An 18,966-nucleotide genomic window follows, 5' to 3' on the forward strand; every position below is an offset into this window, starting at 1 on the left:
TTTTGTAAATACAATAGTAGTTGCTTTCTAATGGCTCTGAGCACTATGGGACTTAACATCCGAGGTCATCAGTCCGCTGGAACTTAGAAGTACTTAAACCTAACTAAGCTAAGGACATCACACACATCCATCCCGAGGCAGGATTCCAACCTGCGACTGTAGCGGTCACGCGGTTCCAGACTGAAGCGCCTAGAGCCGCTCGGCCCTGCTTTCTAATAAAAACCTGTGTGTTAGGTTATTCGTGTTTTTCGGTTTTCTACGTAATCCAGCGTCCGCATAACTCGGATAATCGTCAACTTGCAGTACTTAGAAACAGAAATACTAAAAACTAAAGTGAAGTGGAGCACAGTAGAGTCGTGTATGACATTGCTGCCTAGTGGGAAAGGGTGTCCTGGCCCCGCGCACACTTGTGCCCTTTTCCTTGCGGATTTGTAGAAGTCGTGCCGTATGTGTATTTTCTGAGTGCAGTCGAGTGTCATGTATTCGTACCTAGTGCGGGGTTATGTCTGCGTTGTACGGTGAACATAATAGGGTGCAGAGGGTGAAACACACTATCGGCACACAGCTTACTTCTCCCGAAACGCACGAACGGCGCCGCCACAAACGGATCACCGTCAATCGAATTCGGTTAAATTTTATTAAAAATAGATGAAATTTTTCCGTCCTGGAAACATTTTCAAACGTATCACATTATACCTCTAAAACTGCTGAACAAACTGATATGACCGCTTTTCTCTATTGTCAAAATACCCCGCTTGGCAAAAGAGTTTTCAAAAGTTTAGTATTGCTAAATGTTCAAGTAGGTGTGAATTCGTAAGGGACCAAACTGCTTCGCTCATCGGCCCCTAGACTTACACACTACTTAAACTAACTTATGGTAACAAGGGAACCTCCCCATCGCACCCCCTTCAGATTTAGTTATAAGTTGGCACAGTGGATAGGCCTTGAAAAACTGAACACACATCAATCGAGAAAACAGGAAGAAGTTGTGTGGAACTATAAAAAAATGAGCAAAATATATAAACTGAGTAGTCCATGCAGAATATAGGCAACATCAAGGATAATACAACTACAGGAGCGTCGTGGTCCCGTGGTTAGTGTGAGCAGCTGCGGAACGAGAGATCCTTGGTTCAAGTCTTCCCTTGACTGAAAAAGTATAATTTTTTATTTTCAGTTTATGTGACGAACTATTATGTTTTTCATCAGTTTTTTTGGAGTGATTATCACATCCACAAGAAAGCCTAAATCTGGCAAGGTAGAAGAATCTTTTTACCCATTTGCCAAGTGTACAAGTTTGGTGGGTCGACAACAAATTCCTGTCATGTGACGCACATGCCGTCACCAGTGTCGTATAGACGTGTTTTTCTTTCGTCTACTAATCGCACGGTTTTGCGGTGTGGTCGCAAAACACAGACACTAAACTTATTACAGTGAACAATGACGTCAATAAACGAACGGACAGATAATAACTTTGCGTAAATGAAGAAAGTAAATTTTTCCACTCGAGGGAAGACTTGAACCAAGGACCTCTCGCTCCGTAGCTGCTCACACTAACCACCGGACCACAGCGCTATTGCGCCTACTGTCTCCTTGATGTTGCATACGTTGCACATGGACTACTCAGTTTGTATATTTTGCTTATTTTTTCATAGTTCCACACAACTTCTTCCTGTTTTCTCGATTGATGTGTGTTCAGTTTTTCAAGGCCTATCCACTGTGCCAACTTATAACTTGAGGGGGGTGCGATGGGGAGGTTCCCTTGTAAGAACAACACACACTCCCATGCCCGAGGGAGGACTCGAACCTCTGGCGGGAGGGGCTGCGTAATCCATGACATAGCGCCTCAAACCGTGCGGCCACTACTCGCATTGCCTTTGCTACGTACAAACTTCCGATTTGTCCAGTATCGTCAAGAATTAACTTTAGAAGTTAAAAGTGGCAAAACTGTTAAAATTTCAAAATTAACCTATACTATCGATATCCGTCAGTAATTTCCCCCAACCACCACCACCACCACCACCACCACCACCACCACCACCACGTGTTAAATCCTCGACGTTAAGACTGTAAAACTTTTACGGCTGAATACGTCGAACCCTAATTACGCTGCTTTTATCAGCTTCGTAATGTTTAGGACGTCATATCTTCTCAACTACGAGTTGCAGAATTATATTATTCCGCGGGTACATTCATTCAGTGGTATACGTGGATACTGTTTGCAAAATGTGCTGGGTTCAAATGGCTCTGAGCACTATGGGACTTAATATCTGTGGTCATCAGCCCCCTGGAACTTAGAACTACTTAAACCTAACGAACCTATGGACATCACACACGTCCATGCCCGAGGCAGGATTCGAACCTGCGACCGTAGCGGTCGCGCGGTTCCAGACTGTAGCGCCTAGAACAGCTCGGCTACTCTGACCGGCAAAGTGTGCTGGGAATAGACTTAATAGTAAAGAAGCAGATGCTAAAAATTTACTGCACCAACAGCGAAAATGTAGAACACGAGAATATATTTACCTTTCATTATTTCGTGGAGAAGTGTGAGGAAGAAAAAGTTTCGAAAAGGGTTGAAATTACGAATGTAGTTCTTTGGAATTCAGTAAGTGCCCTCACTTTCAAATATTGGATGGGGGTAATCTGCATAATTTGCATGCAGTCACTTACGCTGTCCTAAGAGACATACAATGGGTGTTTCTGTTGGAGCGTGCAGAAATTTAACAGGCCACAGACACTGCTCTGCGTCCGAGTTTACACGTCCTGTGCTGTTTGTTTACATGGACATTATTTCCCGCAAGGAAAGAAGGCCGACGAACCTGATTACTAAGAATTCATGACGCAGGCGCTGTTAGCTTTACTCATCCAGTTAGTGGCTCTGTTGTATCGTGTTTACACTCTTCGTGAGATGATGTGGCTACAACATGACGGCGCACCGCCTCACTTCAGCGTGGATGTCGGCAACCATCTCGGTGCTGTATTTCCTGATCGCTGGATTGGAAGGGCAGGTCCTATTCCATAGCCTGCGAGGTCACGAGGCCAGAATCCCCTTGATTATTTCCTGTGGGGTTATCTAAAGCGACTTTGTATGGGACCCCAGTCATTACGGAGATGGAAATACTCGCCAGAGTAGTAGTTGCATGTGACGTGATTCGAAACACAACTGGGATATATGTCAGGATGTGTCAGAATCTTGTTCGTCGATGTCATGCTTGCAATGAGGTTGATGGCAGTCAGTTTCACCACATCTTGTAAAATACATTACAAATTGTACGAGGCGTGTTTTTTAAGTACGTACGGTTTTAAAATTAGAAAGAGGCGTGCTAAGATATCTCAATAAATTTATTTTTACATGAAAGCCTGTACCTTCATCTACTTTTCAACATAATTTCCGTCAATATTGAGGCACTTGTCACAATGTTGTACCAGTTTTTGAATACCCTCCTCATAAAAGTGTGCCGCCTGACTTGTTAACCACTGCATCACCACTGTTTTGACTTCGTCATCATCTTGAAGACGCTGACCGCCCAAGTGTTTCTTCAAGTGCAGGAACAGATGGTAGTGTCTGGACGCAAGATCGGGGCTGTACGGAGGATGATCTACAGTTTCCCATCGAAAAGATGTGATGAGATCTTTGCTCTGAATGGCCACATGCGGACGGGCATTGTCTTGCAGCAAAACGATGCCCTTGCTCAACTTCCACGGACTGTTGCTTTGATTCTGGTGTGACGTAGGCCACCCATGTTTCATCGCCCGTAACAATTTAGCTTAAGAAATCACCACCGTCGTTGTGGTACCGCTCAAAGAAAGTCAATGCACTGTCTAAACGTTTGGTTTTGTGCGCATCCATTAACATTTTCGGTACCCAATGAGCGCACAATTTTCGGTAATTCAAGTGCTCGGTAATAATGCCATACTAAACACTACGAGAAACATTAGGAAAGTCATCCCGCAGGGAGGAAATCGTAAAGCGTCTGTTTTCTCTCACCTTATTGTCCACTTCCTGCACCAAACTTTCATTAATGACCGAAAGACGTCCACTCCGTTGTTCATCATGCACATTTGTGCGGCCATCATTAAATGCTCTCACCCACTTTCTTACAATTCCATCATTCATAATGTTTTCTCCGTAAACTGCACAGATCTCGGGATGAATATCGATCGCTTTAAGGCCTTCAGCGCTAAGAAATCTCATAACAGCCCGTACTTCACAGTCGGCGGGACTCACGATTATCGGAGGCATCTTAAACACTCAGTACACAATGTAAACAAGGAAGAATCAGACTGTAATGGCGTCAGTGCGTAGATTAATGTAGAGGCTTTCATGTAAAAATAAAATTATTGAGATATCTTAGCACGTCTTTTTTTAAAGTTCAAAACGGTACCTACTTAAAAAACACGCCTCGTACGTTCATTGCGTCAATGATGGTATTTGCAGTTAACTGCAAGAAATGTAAATAAAAAAGTAGACAGTAATGTGATTTTATTCGCATTATCTCCTTAAGGTGGCTACTGCGACCCCAGGATCCTTACCTCAAATTGTTCAGTGGAGCATCCTTTGTCCTTTGCACGTTCTCACAGAAACAACCTGTACAGTTTCGTACTTTAGTACTTGAGTTATTGTGCTAAACTTCCAGAATAAGATTTATACCTTTTTCTAACTATATAGTGGGTTTTTAAATGCGATCAATAATTAATATGAAACACTGAAAATAAACATTTTGTCGCCCATGTACTCTGTCAGACAGGTATCCTGCAACAAGGATATGAGAATGTTTTGGAGGTAGAGTCTCCAAGCATGTGAAAAACATGTTCTTAATTTTAAACAAGACAAGGTTACGTTCTTTCCTTGAAATAGGCGAAATTTTCGTGTGCAATAAAAGTTTGCTATTTGATGACATGCAGGCATAGTGCTTTGCGCATCGGAAGTGCCAGCACAGTGGGAGCGAACAGTGGCCATACAGACGCCATTCGTGTACTGCTGGCGGGAGTCGTCTATTCCGCTCGCTGCCCGACACCTACCAGTTTCAGTCGCACTGTACGGCGGCTAAGGTCAGAGAATGGACGCTCTCAGCCACTGGCAGCAGTGAGTCTAAATAACGGCAGTTGCAGCAGCAGTAAAAACCCCCCTGGATCAGCAAGTGCACTCGCAGCGCGCCCTTTCAGCGAGTGTGAACACCACAAAGCAAAGCGCAGCCTCACCGCGAACGGAGACGGGCGTCCATCTGCGCTGGCTGCGGCCACGCCGATCGCGAGCACGTTGTGGCAGGCACGGCGCGCTCGCAACGAAAACAGCTGAGGAAACAAGCGACAGGCGCCGCGTGAAAGTTCTGCACGGCAAGTGGGGCGCGCCAACTGGCGACCGTGGCGCGCAGACCGCGAATGTTGCGGGCGGGCGGGCGGCAGCGCTCCCCGACACACGTGCACTTGGCCGCCCTCAGAATCTCAAGTCCCGTCATCTTCACGGTCTGGCAACACTGTAGGGTGCGGAAGTGACCGGAGGAAGTGTTGTCTTCCGCTCGAGCTGTTCTACTGCTGTTATCAGCTTGTCTAGTGGTAATCGTCGCGCAATGCACAGGCAAAGTCGCGAGTTCGATTCCATTTTTTTTTAATCGCATATCGGCCGACTACTGAAGGTATCAATCTGATGCATCCTCAGAGATACTTTGCTTCACTTTCTAACCCACCGCTAACAGCAAAAACTTCCGCGATGGACCTCGTGGCTGCGTCAGTATCGGAACAGTTTGTGCTACAGAGTTTCTTCGCCCTACAGCGGCCACCGGCCACTGTAAGACCAGATGATGGTGGTGCGGCTCGTCTTGGGCACGATCCTGATCGCGCACTGGTAAGCATCAAATTGTTTCCTTTTGTAATTTTAGTTTCCGCGCCAAATAACTTCGATAAATCGAGTGAACACCGCTCAGCGACACATGTGTGGATCATTGACTATTTATCGATTGTCATTCTCACGTTACTCTTAGGCTTTGGATTTTGCACACTTTAATCCTACGTACTTTAAGCGTTATAAAATAGCAATTTCTCTAAGGTTCCATAAGACTGATAGCCTTTAGAAGACAGCCGAACTGCGGTGAAATAAAAACCGGACTAGTGCAAGTACCGAGCGAGGTGACGCAGTGGTTAGCACACTGGATTCGCATTCGGGAGGACGACGGTTCAAACCCGCGTCCAGCCATCCTAATTTAGGTTTCCCGTCAATTCCCTAAATCGCTTCAGCCAAATGTCGGGATGGTTCCTCTGAAAGGGCACCGGCGACTTCCTTCCCCATCCTTTCCTAATCCAACGGGACCGAAAACCTCGCTGCATGGTTCTCTCACTCCAACCAACCAATTAGTGCAAGTAGAACTAGAGCTCTGAGAGTTCCATAAAAAATTATGTATACAGGTAACAATTTCACGTGGCTCAACGAGCTGGTACAAGTCTTTCTACTGGACGCCACTTTGGAGACGTGTGCGTCCCTAACCTACCCCAGTTATGCAACTGGGAAAAAAGGACTTACAATTAAGTTTGAATCTGAGCCACGCGTTGTTTATGACGACTCCTCACAGCACTGAGAGGTGAAGGGAAGGTTAATCCGAACGCTGGAAAATCCTTGGTCTGACAGATATTGCAAACCTCTGTTTCGCCCGCCGAAGTGGCCGTGCGGTTAAAGGCGCTGCAGTCTGGAACCGCAAGACCGCTACGGTAGCAGGTTCGAATCCTGCCTCGGGCATGGATGTTTGTGATGTCCTTAGGTTAGTTAGGTTTAACTAGTTCTAAGTTCTAGGGGACTAATGACCTCAGCAGTCGAGTCCCATAGTGCTCAGAGCCATTTGAACCATTTTGAACCTCTGTTTCCAGGCCTATGCTTTACCGCTAGGCCACCAGGCCCGACATTTTCAATTAGTCTTTGGAGAGTACATTTGCGAGAACTGGAATGTGCGTCATATATAGTAGTAGATTTTTATTATATTGACTTAGAAGCTTAAATTATTTACACCTCCAAGGCACTGTTGATCTCAGTACCTGACATATGCTCTTGAAAATATGGTAATTTAGTCAACTACATCAGATTTTAAAATTCTAAAAAATGACAGTTCTTAATGAATTCTTCTACCAGTTTCCATATATCTTAAATTTTTCAGTTAGTTTAACACAAAAATTTCTCGGTAGTAATAACATATCCCTTAGTATTTCTGGGTTCAAAATGGTTCAAATGGCTCTGAGCACTATGGGACTTAACTGCTGTGGTCATTAGTCCCCTAGAACTTAGAACTACTTAAACCTAACTAACCTAAGGCCATCACACACATCCAAGCCCGAGGCAGGATTCGAACCTGCGACCGTAGCGGTCACGCGGTTCCAGACTGTAGCGCCTAGAACCGCACGGCCACACCGGCCGGCAGTATTTCTTGGTTCAGTGCTTGAGAGAGTAGAAGTCAACAACAATGAAGGTAATTTGCGCTTAAAAAGTCGGGAATACATGTTACTGAAAGTGCATTGACACCGCTAAGAGTGGGCTAACAGGTAGTTTCAGGTTCTGGACCATACTTACTCGTCAGTACGTCTATAAAAAGTATGCTATGTTGTTAATATAAATGCACAATTAACGATTTTTTTAAGGTGAGCATTAAGTACACCCCCACCCCTGCTAATGCTCGTTATGGAAAATGCCTTGCTGTTGTTACGATTAACACTCTGACAGTACAGAATCCTAAAAAATGAAGGAACGTGTAGCTCTGAACTCTCAACTTTTCGTCTACAGTGCGCGACGTTTACCACTAGACTACAGGCAGTTACGGCACTGTAACAGCTAGAGCAGAATAAAACACTTCCTCCAGACACTTCCGTATCCTACAGTGCTGCCATGTCGTGCATACGTCCGGACTTAGAACTCTGATGGGCGTCAGAGTGCTGTCAAGTGTAAATATACCGATAATCGAAAACATCACCATTTCAGTTGCACAGTTATCTTTATTTCGATTTACCGGTTTCAATAGATTAATCTGTCACCTTCAGAAGCTCAGTATTTGTTTAGCAGATGTCAGTATTTTCTTCACAGACATATTGAAAACAAACATATTTTAAGTGATAATTATAATCAGAGACTGGCAGACTTAAAATTTCCAGCAAATGAATGACATTTATGCACATGGTAAAGTTGTTTCAATTCCCTGCCATTTAATACTAATTTCTCCGCTCTCTTTACTGTGTGCTCTAGTTACCGACACAGTCTTACATTTCACCACACTGGATTTCATGCTATATTTCTCAATATCTTCATTTAATATGACACTCTTCTTGCACATCATTACTGTTAGTTCCACACACAACAATATAGTCGCCAAATAGGAATAACTTCATCTCCCATCCTGTCTCATCTTCTTTTACCTCTTTCACAATTCCATCCATCATGATAAATAGTAATGGTGATACCACACTTTCTTTTATGAGCCCAGTAACATTCATAAACCAATCGGGTCTTCCACCTTCGGTCTGAACACAGACAAAGCTTTGCTTTTGTCACAGATTGCTTAAAGAATCTCAATTCTTTGTTTTCCAACCCACCTCCTCCCCATGTATCCCATACCTTTCCTCTGGGGACCCTCACTTGAGTTGACCTCCACGATTACTACAAATGCGAGTAACTTTGGCCCAAACGTCATCTGCCTTTTCCTGAAGATATGTCATCACCAGATTTTTTCCCATATTTCCAGTGCCTTTCAGTTAACTTTCTCATACTACACTCCTGGAAATGGAAAAAAGAACACATTGACACCGGTGTGTCAGACCCACCATACTTGCTCCGGACACTGCGAGAGGGCTGTACAAGCAATGATCACACGCACGGCACAGCGCACACACCAGGAACCGCGGTGTTGGCCGTCGAATGGCGCTAGCTGCGCAGCATTTGTGCACCGCCGCCGTCAGTGTCAGCCAGTTTGCCGTGGCATACGGAGCTCCATCGCAGTCTTCAACACTGGTAGCATACCGCGACAGCGTGGACGTGAACCGTATGTGCAGTTGACGGACTTTGAGCGAGGGCGTATAGTGGGCATGCGGGAGGCCGGGTGGACGTACCGCCGAATTGCTCAACACGTGGGGCGTGAGGTCTCCACAGTACATCGATGTTGTCGCCAGTGGTCGGCGGAAGGTGCACGTGCCCGTCGACCTGGGACCGGACCGCAGCGACGCACGGATGCACGCCAAGACCGTAGGATCCTACGCAGTGCCGTAGGGGACCGCACCGCCACTTCCCAGCAAATTACGGACACTGTTGCTCCTGGGGTATCGGCGAGGACCATTCGCAACCGTCTCCATGAAGCTGGGCTACGGTGCCGCACACCGTTAGGCCGTCTTCCGCTCACGCCCCAACATCGTACAGCCCGCCTCCAGTGGTGTCGCGACAGGCGTGAATGGAGGGACGAATGGAGACGTGTCGTCTTCAGCGATGAGAGTTGCTTCTGCCTTGGTGCCAATGATGGTCGTATGCGTATTTGGCGCCGTGCAGGTGAGCGCCACAATCAGGACTGCATACGACCGAGGCACACAGGGCCAACACCCGGCATCATGGTGTGGGGAGCGATCTCCTACACTGGCCGTACACCACTGGTGATCGTCGAGGGGACACTGAATAGTGCACGGTACATCCAAACCGTCATCGAACCCATCGTTCTACCATTCCTAGACCGGCAAGGGAACTTGCTGTTCCAACAGGACAATGCACGTCCGCATGTATCCCGTGCCACCCAACGTGCTCTAGAAGGTGTAAGTCAACTACCCTGGCCAGCAAGATCTCCGTATCTGTCCCCCATTGAGCATGTTTGGGACTGGATGAAGCGTCGTCTCACGCGGTCTGCACGTCCAGCACGAACGCTGGTCCAACTGAGGCGCCAGGTGGAAATGGCATGGCAAGCCGTTCCACAGGACTACATCCAGCATCTCTACGATCGTCTCCATGGGAGAATAGCAGCCAGCATTGCTGCGAAAGGTGGATATACACTGTACTAGTGCCGACATTGTGCATGCTCTGTTGCCTGTGTCTATGTGCCTGTGGTTCTGTCAGTGTGATCACGTGATGTATCTGACCCCAGGAATGTGTCAATAAAGTTTCCCCTTCCTGGGACAATGAATTCATGGTGTTCTTATTTCAATTTCCAGGAGTGTAAATACTGTGTCGACTGTTGACCTACAACATCGAAAGGCATACTGCCCCTCTTCTAACACTCCATCTTTTTCCTTTTTTCAAGCATCCTCCTCATTATTTTTGTTACTTGTGGTACCACAGGGACCCCCCTTACTAGGTATCCCCCTTCTTGAATAATGGAATTTTTATGTGGACATTGGCACAAGTGCTTACATAAACGCTTTTCCCTTTGTTTCGCTGGTGGCTGCGATTCGTGACCTTCGCTGTCGCCCCGCCAGAGGGAACGAGGTGGCTGGAGCACCGCACGAGAGCCCGGTCGCAAGTGATACCGGCCCGCCCCCCGCTGTTGATATGGCCAGACATCTCGCCGAGTGCGTCGCAGACCGGACGCGCTAATTGGCCTTGAGCAGCCCTGCGCACGCCGCGGAGCTACCGCTCCGAGTGCCGCGGGCCAAGTGTCACCCACGAGCTCGCAACACAGGTCCCCAGCCAGGCCGACCATTCCTCTATCTCGCAATACGAGCTGCGGCGGAACAAGTCGGCCACTTCGACATCAACAAAGATTCACGACGCCGCCTCAGTAGTGCGACTGGATTTGTGGTTTCCTGTCAGGAAGGTCACAGTTCTTACAAGGAAACCTCCCCATCGCACCCCCCTCAGATTTAGTTATAAGTTGGCACAGTGGATAGGCCTGGAAACACTGAACACAGATCAATCGAGAAAACAGGAAGAAGTTGTGTGGAACTATGAAAAAAATAAGCAAAATATACAAACTGAGTAGTCCATGCGAAAGATAGGCAACATCAAGAATGCTCTGGGCTCAGTAGCGCCGTGGTCCCGTGGTTAGCGTGAGCAGATGCGGAATGAAAGGTCCTAGGTTGAAGTCTTACCTCGAGTGAAAATTTTTATTTTTAATTTTGAGACAATTATCAAAGTTCAGGTACTCACACATAATCAACTTCGCTCTCCAAAATTCCAGGACATGTTCAGATTTGCTCGGACATATGCAGGATTTGACAGCCTACACACGGAAAAATTTTAAAACGTTAAAAACATATGTTTTGACAGAGCACAGGGAAAACTGTGCGACTGTGAAACTATTGCATTTATTTGTTGCAGTTTATGTGACAAACTCTTATGTTTTCATCACGTTTTTGGGAATATTATGACATCCACAAGAAAACCTAAATCGGACAAGGTAGAAGAATCTTTTCACCCATTCGCCAAGTGTACAAGTTAGGTGGGTCGACAACATACTCCTGTCATGTGACGCACATGCCGTCACCAGTGTCCTATAGAATATACCAGAGGTGTTTTCCTGTGGAGGATTCGGTTGACCTATGACCTTGAGATCAAATGTTTTCGGTTCCCATTGGAGAGGCACATCCTTTCGTCTACTAATAGCACGGTTTTGCGGTGCGGTCGCAAAACACGGACACTAAACTTATTACAGTGAACAGAGACGTCAATCAACGAACGGACAGATCGTAACTTTGCGAAAATAAAGAAAGTAAAAATTCTCACTCGAAGGAAGACTTGAACCAAGGACCTTTCGTTCCAGAGCTGCTCACGCTAACCACGGGACCACGGCGCTACTGAGACCATAGGTTCCTTTCTGTTGCCTATCTTGCGCATGGACTACTCAGTTTGTATATTTTGCTTTTTTTTTTCATAGTTCCACACAACTTCTTCCTGTTTTCTCGATTGATCTGTGTTCAGTTTTTCAAGGCCTATCCACTGTGCCAACTTATAACTAAATCTGAGGGGGGTGCGATGGGGAGGTTCCCTTGTTAGTAATAGACAGAAAGTCATCGAGCAAAACAGAAGTAATATCCGGCGTTACCCAAGGAAGTCTTATAAGGCCCTCTATTGTTCCTGAACTATATTAACGACGTAGGAGACAATCTAAGTAGCCCTCTTAGAATGTTTGCAGATCAAGAGGTGACAGACACGTGTAACCAATGGCACCCCATACCATCAAGCCGGGTGATACGCCAGTATGGCGATGACTAATACACGCTTCCAATGTGCGTTCACCGCGATGCCGCCAAACACGGATGGGACCATCATGATGCTGTACACAGAACCTGGATGTATCCAAAAAAAATGACGTTTTGCCATTCGCGCAGCCAGGTTCGTCGTTGAGTACAGCATCGCAGACGCTACTGTCTGTGATGCAGCGTCAAGGGTAACCGCAGCCATGGTCTCCGAGCTGCTGAAAACGTCGTCGAACTGTTCGTGCAGATGGTTGTCGTCTTGCAAACGTCCCCATCTGTTGACTCAGGGATCGAGACGTGGCTGCACTATCCGTTACAGCCATGCGGATAAGATGCCTGTCATCTCGACTTCTAGTGATACGATGCCGTTGGGATCCAGCACGGCGTTCCATATTACCCTCCTGAACCCAGAGATTCCACATTCTGCTAACAGTCATTGGATCTCGACCAACGCGAGCAGTAATGTCGCGATACGATAAACCGCAATCGCGATAGGCTACAATCCGACCTTTATCAAAGTCGGAAACGTGATGGTACGCATTTCTCCTCCTTACACGAGGCATCACAACAGCGTGTCACCAGGCAACGCCGGTCACTGCTGTTTGTGTATGAGAAATCGGTTGGAAACTTTCCTCATGTCAGCACGTTGTAGGTGTCGCCACCGGCGCCATCCTTGTGTGAATGCTCTGAAAAGCTAATCATTTGCATATCACAGCATCTTCTTCCTGTCGGTTAAATTTCGCGTCTGTAGCACGTCATCTTCGTGGTGTAGCATTTTAATGGCCGGTAGTGTATACAGAGAACAACAGCGCTCCTGTCACACTTCCCTGGGGCACTCCTGACGAGGCCCTTGTCTCTGATGATCACTCGCCGTCCAGGACAACACACTGGGTTCTTAGAGCCACTCACACATCTGTGAACTTATTCCGTATGCTCTTGCCTTCGTTAACAGAGTGCAGTGGGCACCGTGTCAAATGCTTTCTGGAAATCCAGAAGTAAGGAAATACGGAATCTGCCTGTTGTCCTTCATTCGTAGTTCGCTGTGTATTGTGTGAGATAAGGGCAAGCTGAGTTTCGCCCGAGCGATGCCTTGTGAAACCGTGGTGATTCGTGGATATAAGCTTCCCAGTCTCAAGAAAGATTATTACATTAGAACTGAGAATATGTTCAAGCTCTGATTGCTTCGTAACGAAGTTGGCGGAAATAGAGTCAGCTCGAGTTACCGAACCTGGCTAACTGTTAGGTTGAGAGGAGTTCAGGTGAACCGCAGTCAGACTGCTGCACTTACTGGAGAGCACCGCGGCCCCCGCTATCGATGACGGCCCCTTGCGAGGTCGGAGTTGACCGGCATCGTGCCGACCGAGCCCGAGGCGAACAGAGTTGTCTCTGCCTCCAGAAAGGGACATCACTCTCTGTAATCTTTATGATGGATTTTGCTTGATCGTAATTCGTGAAGCATTTGATAAGTGTTATTTGCATGTGCGTCTATAGAGAACTGAGTACGACGTGACTGAGGGAAATGTTGGCGAAGAGTTAACTTTGCACCATTCATGCTCGGGCTGTGGTATTTGGCTACCTTAAGATCGTCAGAGCATCGTGAAATCCTTGCAGCAAATTCCGCTTGCATTCAACACTCTAGCGGTTACCCCAGTTATTAATCTACCAGCATTTCACATTTGCAACGGCTTATCTCGCGCCTACATTAATCTGTGATCTTGCAGTGTTGATGGCATTAGTATGTTACCTAGGCAAATGCATTCCCGGAATTTCATTATTGTACATTAGTCGTTTTTGGTGGTGCGATTTTTTTTTCCGTCAGTGTACATCAGGGACACCTCAACCCTTGTGAAGCTGTCCAAGTCGATTGCTGGTGGTGTGCCTGTGGAATGGAAACGAGAAGGAACAAGCAGTGGTAGACCAGGGCGGGGCAGCCCCATCTACTGGCGGATTTGCGGAGGGTGGCTGTAAGAAAGAGCACGAAACCAGCAGGAGGATTGACTTGTGAGTTCCAAAGAGGTTCCAGGAGTCCAGTGACAGTGTGCAGGTAGTTAAAAAGAATGAAGTACAGTGGTCCAGCGCGTCCTCATAGGTAACTTTCGTAGTGCTAAGCAACGCTTGAGGTGGTTCAGAGAGCGACGCCAGTGGGCAGAAACGAGTGATTTGGGGTGAGCTTTACTCTTTTGCAGACCTACGGAAAGGTTTAGGTTTGGCGAATGCCGATTTATTTTCTAAGTACATTTTCGTGCGGTTCTGCGCGTTCGAGATCAGGTACTTCCCATGCAACAATGTTTTCGCATTGTCCAGCCGAGAAACAATAACGCTTTCGAAATTGGGCTGGCCTTTCTGAGAGTTTTGTTCACTATCTTTTACATCTACATCTACGTGATTACTCTGCTACTCACACTAAAGTGCCTGGTAGAGGGTTCAATGAACCACCTTTAAGCTGTCTCTCTACCGTTCCACTCTCGAACGGCACGCGGGAAAAACGAGCAGCAAGCCCTGATTTCTGTTATTTTATCGTGATGGTCATTTCTCCTGATGTAGGTGAGTGCCAACAGAATGTTTTTGCAATCGGAGGAGAAAACTGGCGATTGAAATTCCACGAGAAGATCCCGTCGCAACGAAGAACGCCTTTGTTTTAATGATTGCCACTCCAATTCACGTATCGTGTCTGTGACACTTATCTCACCTATTCCGCGTTAATACAAAACAAGCCGCCTTCTTTGTACATTCTCGATGTCATCCGTCAGTCCCACCTGATGCGGATCCCACACGGCACAGCAATACTCCAGAATAGGGCGAACATGCGTGGTGTAAGCAGTCTCTTTCGAAGACCTGTTGCACCTTCTAAGTGTTCTGCCAATGAATCGCAGTCTTTGGTTTCCTCTACCCATAATATTATCTATGTGATCGTTCCAATTTAGGCTATTTGTAATTGTAATCCCTAAGTATTCAGCTGAATTTACAGCCTTCAGATTTCTTTATTCAGGGTCAAATGACAGCATCCGTGTTTGGCGGCATCGCGGTGAACGCACATTGGAAGCGTGCATTAGTCATCGCCAAACTGGCGTATCACCCGGCGTGATGGTACGGGGTGCCATTGGTTACACGTGTCTGTCATCTCTTAATCGCATTGACGGCACTTTGAACAGTGGACGTTACATTTCAGATGTGTTACGACCCGTGGCTCTACTCTTCATTCGATCCAAATCAAAAATGGCTCAGATGGCTCTGAGCACTATGGGACTTAACTGCTGTGGTCATCAGTCCCCTAGAACTTAGAACTACATAAACCTAACTAACCTAAGGACATCACACACATCCATGCCCGAGGCAGGACTCGAACCTGCGACCGTAGCAGTCGCGCGGTTCCAGACTGTAGCGCCTAGAACCGCTCGGCCACACCGGCCGGCTTCTTTCGATCCCTGCGATACGCTACATTTCAGCAGGATAATGCACGACCGCATGTTGCAGGTCCCGCACGGGCCTTTCTGGATACAGAAAATGTTCGACTGCTGCCCTGGCCAGCACATTCTCCCGATCTCTCACCAACTGAAAACGTCTGGTCAATGATGGCCGAGCAACTGGCTCATCACAATACGCCAGTCACTACTCTTGATGAATTGTGGTATCGTGTTGAAGCTGCATGGGCAGCTGTACCTGTACACGCCATCCAAGCTCTGTTTGAGTCAATGCCCAGGCCGTTATTACGGCCAGAGGAAGTTGTTCTGGGTACTGATTTCTCAGGATCTATGCACCCAAATTGCCTGAAAATGTAATCACATGTCAGTTCTAGTATAATATATTTGTCCAATGAATAGCCGTTTATCATCTGCATTTCTTCAAGGTTTAGGAATTTTAATGGCGAGCAGTGTTCATAAATGATTTGGCAGTCAGGGTGGGCAGCAGTCTGCGTTTGTTTGCTGATGATGCTGTGGCGTTCATAAAAGCGTCGAAATTGAGTGACTGTAGGAAGATAAAAAATCACTTAGACAAAATTTCCAGTTGCTGTGATGAATGGTAGCTAGCCCTGAATGTGGAAAAATGTTAATTTACTGCGCATGAGCAGGAAGAACAAACTTGTAACGGTTGGATAAAGTATTACGAGGTGCATTCAAGTTCTAAGGCCTCCGATTTTTTTTTTCTAATTAACTACTCACCCGAAATCGATGAAACTGGCGTTACTTCTCGACGTAATCGCCCTGCAGATGTACACATTTTTCACAACGCTGACGCCATGATTCCATGGCAGCGGCGAAGGCTTCTTTAGGAGTCTGTTTTGACCACTGGAAAATCGCTGAGGCAATAGCAGCACGGCTGGTGAATGTGCGGCCATCGAGAGTGTCTTTCATTGTTGGAAAAAGCCAAAAGTCACTAGGAGACAGGTCAGTTGAGTAGGGAGCATAAGGAATCACTTCAAAGTTGTTATCATGAAGAAACTGTTGCGTAACGTTAGCTCGATGTGTGGGTGCGTTGTCTTGGTGAAACAGCACACGCACAGCCCTTCTCGGATGTTTTTGTTACAGTGCAGGAAGGAATTTGTTCTTCAAAACATTTTCGTAAGATGCACCTGTTACCGTAGTGCCCTTTGGAACGCAATGGGTAAGTATTACGCCCTCGCTGTCCCAGAACATGGACACCATTTTTTCAGCACTGGCGGTTACTCGAAATATTTTTGGTGGCGGTGAATCTGTGTGCTTCCATTGAGCTGACTGGCGCTTTTTTTCTGGGTTGAAAAATGGCATCCACGTCTCATCCATTGTCACAACCGACGAAAAGAAAGTCCCATTCATGCTGTCGTTGTGCGTCAACATTGCTCGGCAACATGCCACACGGGCAGCCATGTGGTCGTCCGTCAGCATTCGTGGCACCCACCTGGATGACACTTTTCGCATTTTCAGGTCGTCATGCAGGATTGTGTTCACAGAACCCACAGAAATGCCAACTCTGGAGGCGATCTGTTCAACAGTCATTCGGCGATCCCCCAAAACAATTCTCTCCACTTTCTCGATCATGTCGTCAGACTGGCTTGTGCGAGCCCGAGGTTGTTTCGGTTTGTTGTCACACGATGTTGTGCCTTCATTAAACTGTCACACCCACGAACACACTTTCAACACATCCATAACTCCATCACCACGTCTCCTTCAACTGTCGATGAATTTCAATTTGTTTCACACCACGCAAATTCAGAAAACGAATGATTGCACGCTGTTCAAGTAATGAAAACGTAGCCATTTTAAGTATTTAAAACAGCTCTCATTCTCGCCGCTGGCGGTAAAATTCCATCTGCCGTACGGTGCTGCCATCTCTGGGACGTATTGACAATGAACGCGGCCTCATTTTAAAACAACGCGCATGTTTCTCTCTCTTTCCAGTCCGGAGAAAAAAAATCTGAAGCCTTAGAACTTGAATGCACCTCGTACTAGTGTTCCGCTTGACACGGTCGTTTAAAAATCTGGGCGTAACGTTCCACAGCGATAAGAGACGGAATGAGCATGTGAAAACTGTGGTAGGGAAGCCGAATGGTCGACTTCGGTTTACTGGAGAATTTTGGGAAAGGCTTGTTCACCTGTAAAGCAGACCGCATATGGGACGCTGGTGCGATCTGTTCATCAACACTGCCCGAGTGTTTGGTATTCGTACCAGCTCGGATCAAAGGAAGACATCGAAGCAATTCAGAGGCGGATTGCCAGATTTGTTACAAGTAGGTTCGAGCAATACCTGAGTGTTATGGAGGTGCTTCGGGAACTAAAAAGCCTGAAGGAAAGGCGACGTTCTTTTCGAGAAATACTACTGAGAAATTTTAGAGAACCGGCATTTGAAACTGACTACCGAACGATTCTACTGCCGCCAAACACACGTACCACGTAAGGACCACGACGAGACGAGAAATTAGGGCTCAAATGGAGGCATATAGACAGTCGTTTTTTCTTCGCCCTATCTGCGCGTGGAACAGGAAAGAAAATGGCTAATAATGATGCAGGGTACCCTCCGCCACGCATCGCACGGTGGCTTGCGGAGTATCTATGTAGACGCAGGGCTTCCGTTGAGTCGGTGCATACACGAAAAGTACAGCAACTGATAGTCGTAATAAAATTTATCATCACTGTCATTCTTCTTCTTTCGTTTCACCCGACTTCAGGGAGCGTTAAAAATCAGTCTTTAATGTTCTGAGTCTTCTTATTAGCCGAAACAGCGAAGTCACCCGTCCCATCGATTTAGGGAAGGATGGGGAAGGAAGTCGGCCGTGCCCTTTCAAAGCAACCATCCCTGCATTTGCCTGAAGCGATTTAGGGAATTGAAGGAAAAGCTAAATTAGGATGTCCGGACGCAGGTTTGAACCGTCGTCCTTCCGAATGCTAGTACAGTGTGCTAAGCAATGCGCCACCTCGTTCGTGTTCCATTCGTTCTGATCTTGCTTTCCAATCTTCTTCAGAGATTTGCATGGTTCGTTTGGCTTTAATTTTGACTTGGAACCTCTCTGAATTTTTTTTTTTTAATTGTATCTGTGAGGAAATTTCCTGTGATTTTTAGTTCTTTTCTTCAATTTCCTTAAACCAATTTGGTTCGTTTTTTTATTTTGTTACGTAACTGCAAAAACAATCTGTCTGGACTCGTTCTGAGAATGTGTCCATAAAAATCAATTCTTCTTGTCCTCATCGTGTCAGACGTTTTCGATAGTTTGGTATAGGGTTTCACTTACGAAGTGGATTAGTTTGTTGTTGTGGAATCTAGGGCCAAAAATTTTTCTTAATATCTTCCTGTCCTTGATCTCCAGCCTTTCAACTAGGCCATGAGAGATGAAGGACGGTGTTTCCACTGCATCGA

At 46.5% G+C, this 18,966-nt stretch overlaps 1 protein-coding gene across 4 annotated transcripts in view; it reads right to left on the reverse strand.

The window, feature by feature from the left end:
• The window catches only part of LOC126100531 (copper-transporting ATPase 1), a 589,098-nt gene that overhangs the window by 480,803 nt on the left and 89,329 nt on the right, over nucleotides 1-18,966 (reverse strand). The window contains exon 1 of one of the 4 annotated variants that reach the window (XM_049911148.1): nucleotides 5,200-5,264. The exons of the other annotated variants lie outside the window; for them this stretch is intronic. Coding sequence (XP_049767105.1) covers nucleotides 5,200-5,222 — 23 coding nt within the window. The 5' untranslated portion in view covers nucleotides 5,223-5,264. Of the gene's footprint in view, nucleotides 1-5,199; nucleotides 5,265-18,966 lie in introns of those variants that run through there. 4 annotated transcript variants of the gene reach the window in all.

The sequence above is a fragment of the Schistocerca cancellata genome, chromosome 9 (assembly GCF_023864275.1).
Source record: "Schistocerca cancellata isolate TAMUIC-IGC-003103 chromosome 9, iqSchCanc2.1, whole genome shotgun sequence".
In the NCBI taxonomy this organism is placed as follows: Eukaryota; Metazoa; Arthropoda; class Insecta; order Orthoptera; family Acrididae; genus Schistocerca; species Schistocerca cancellata.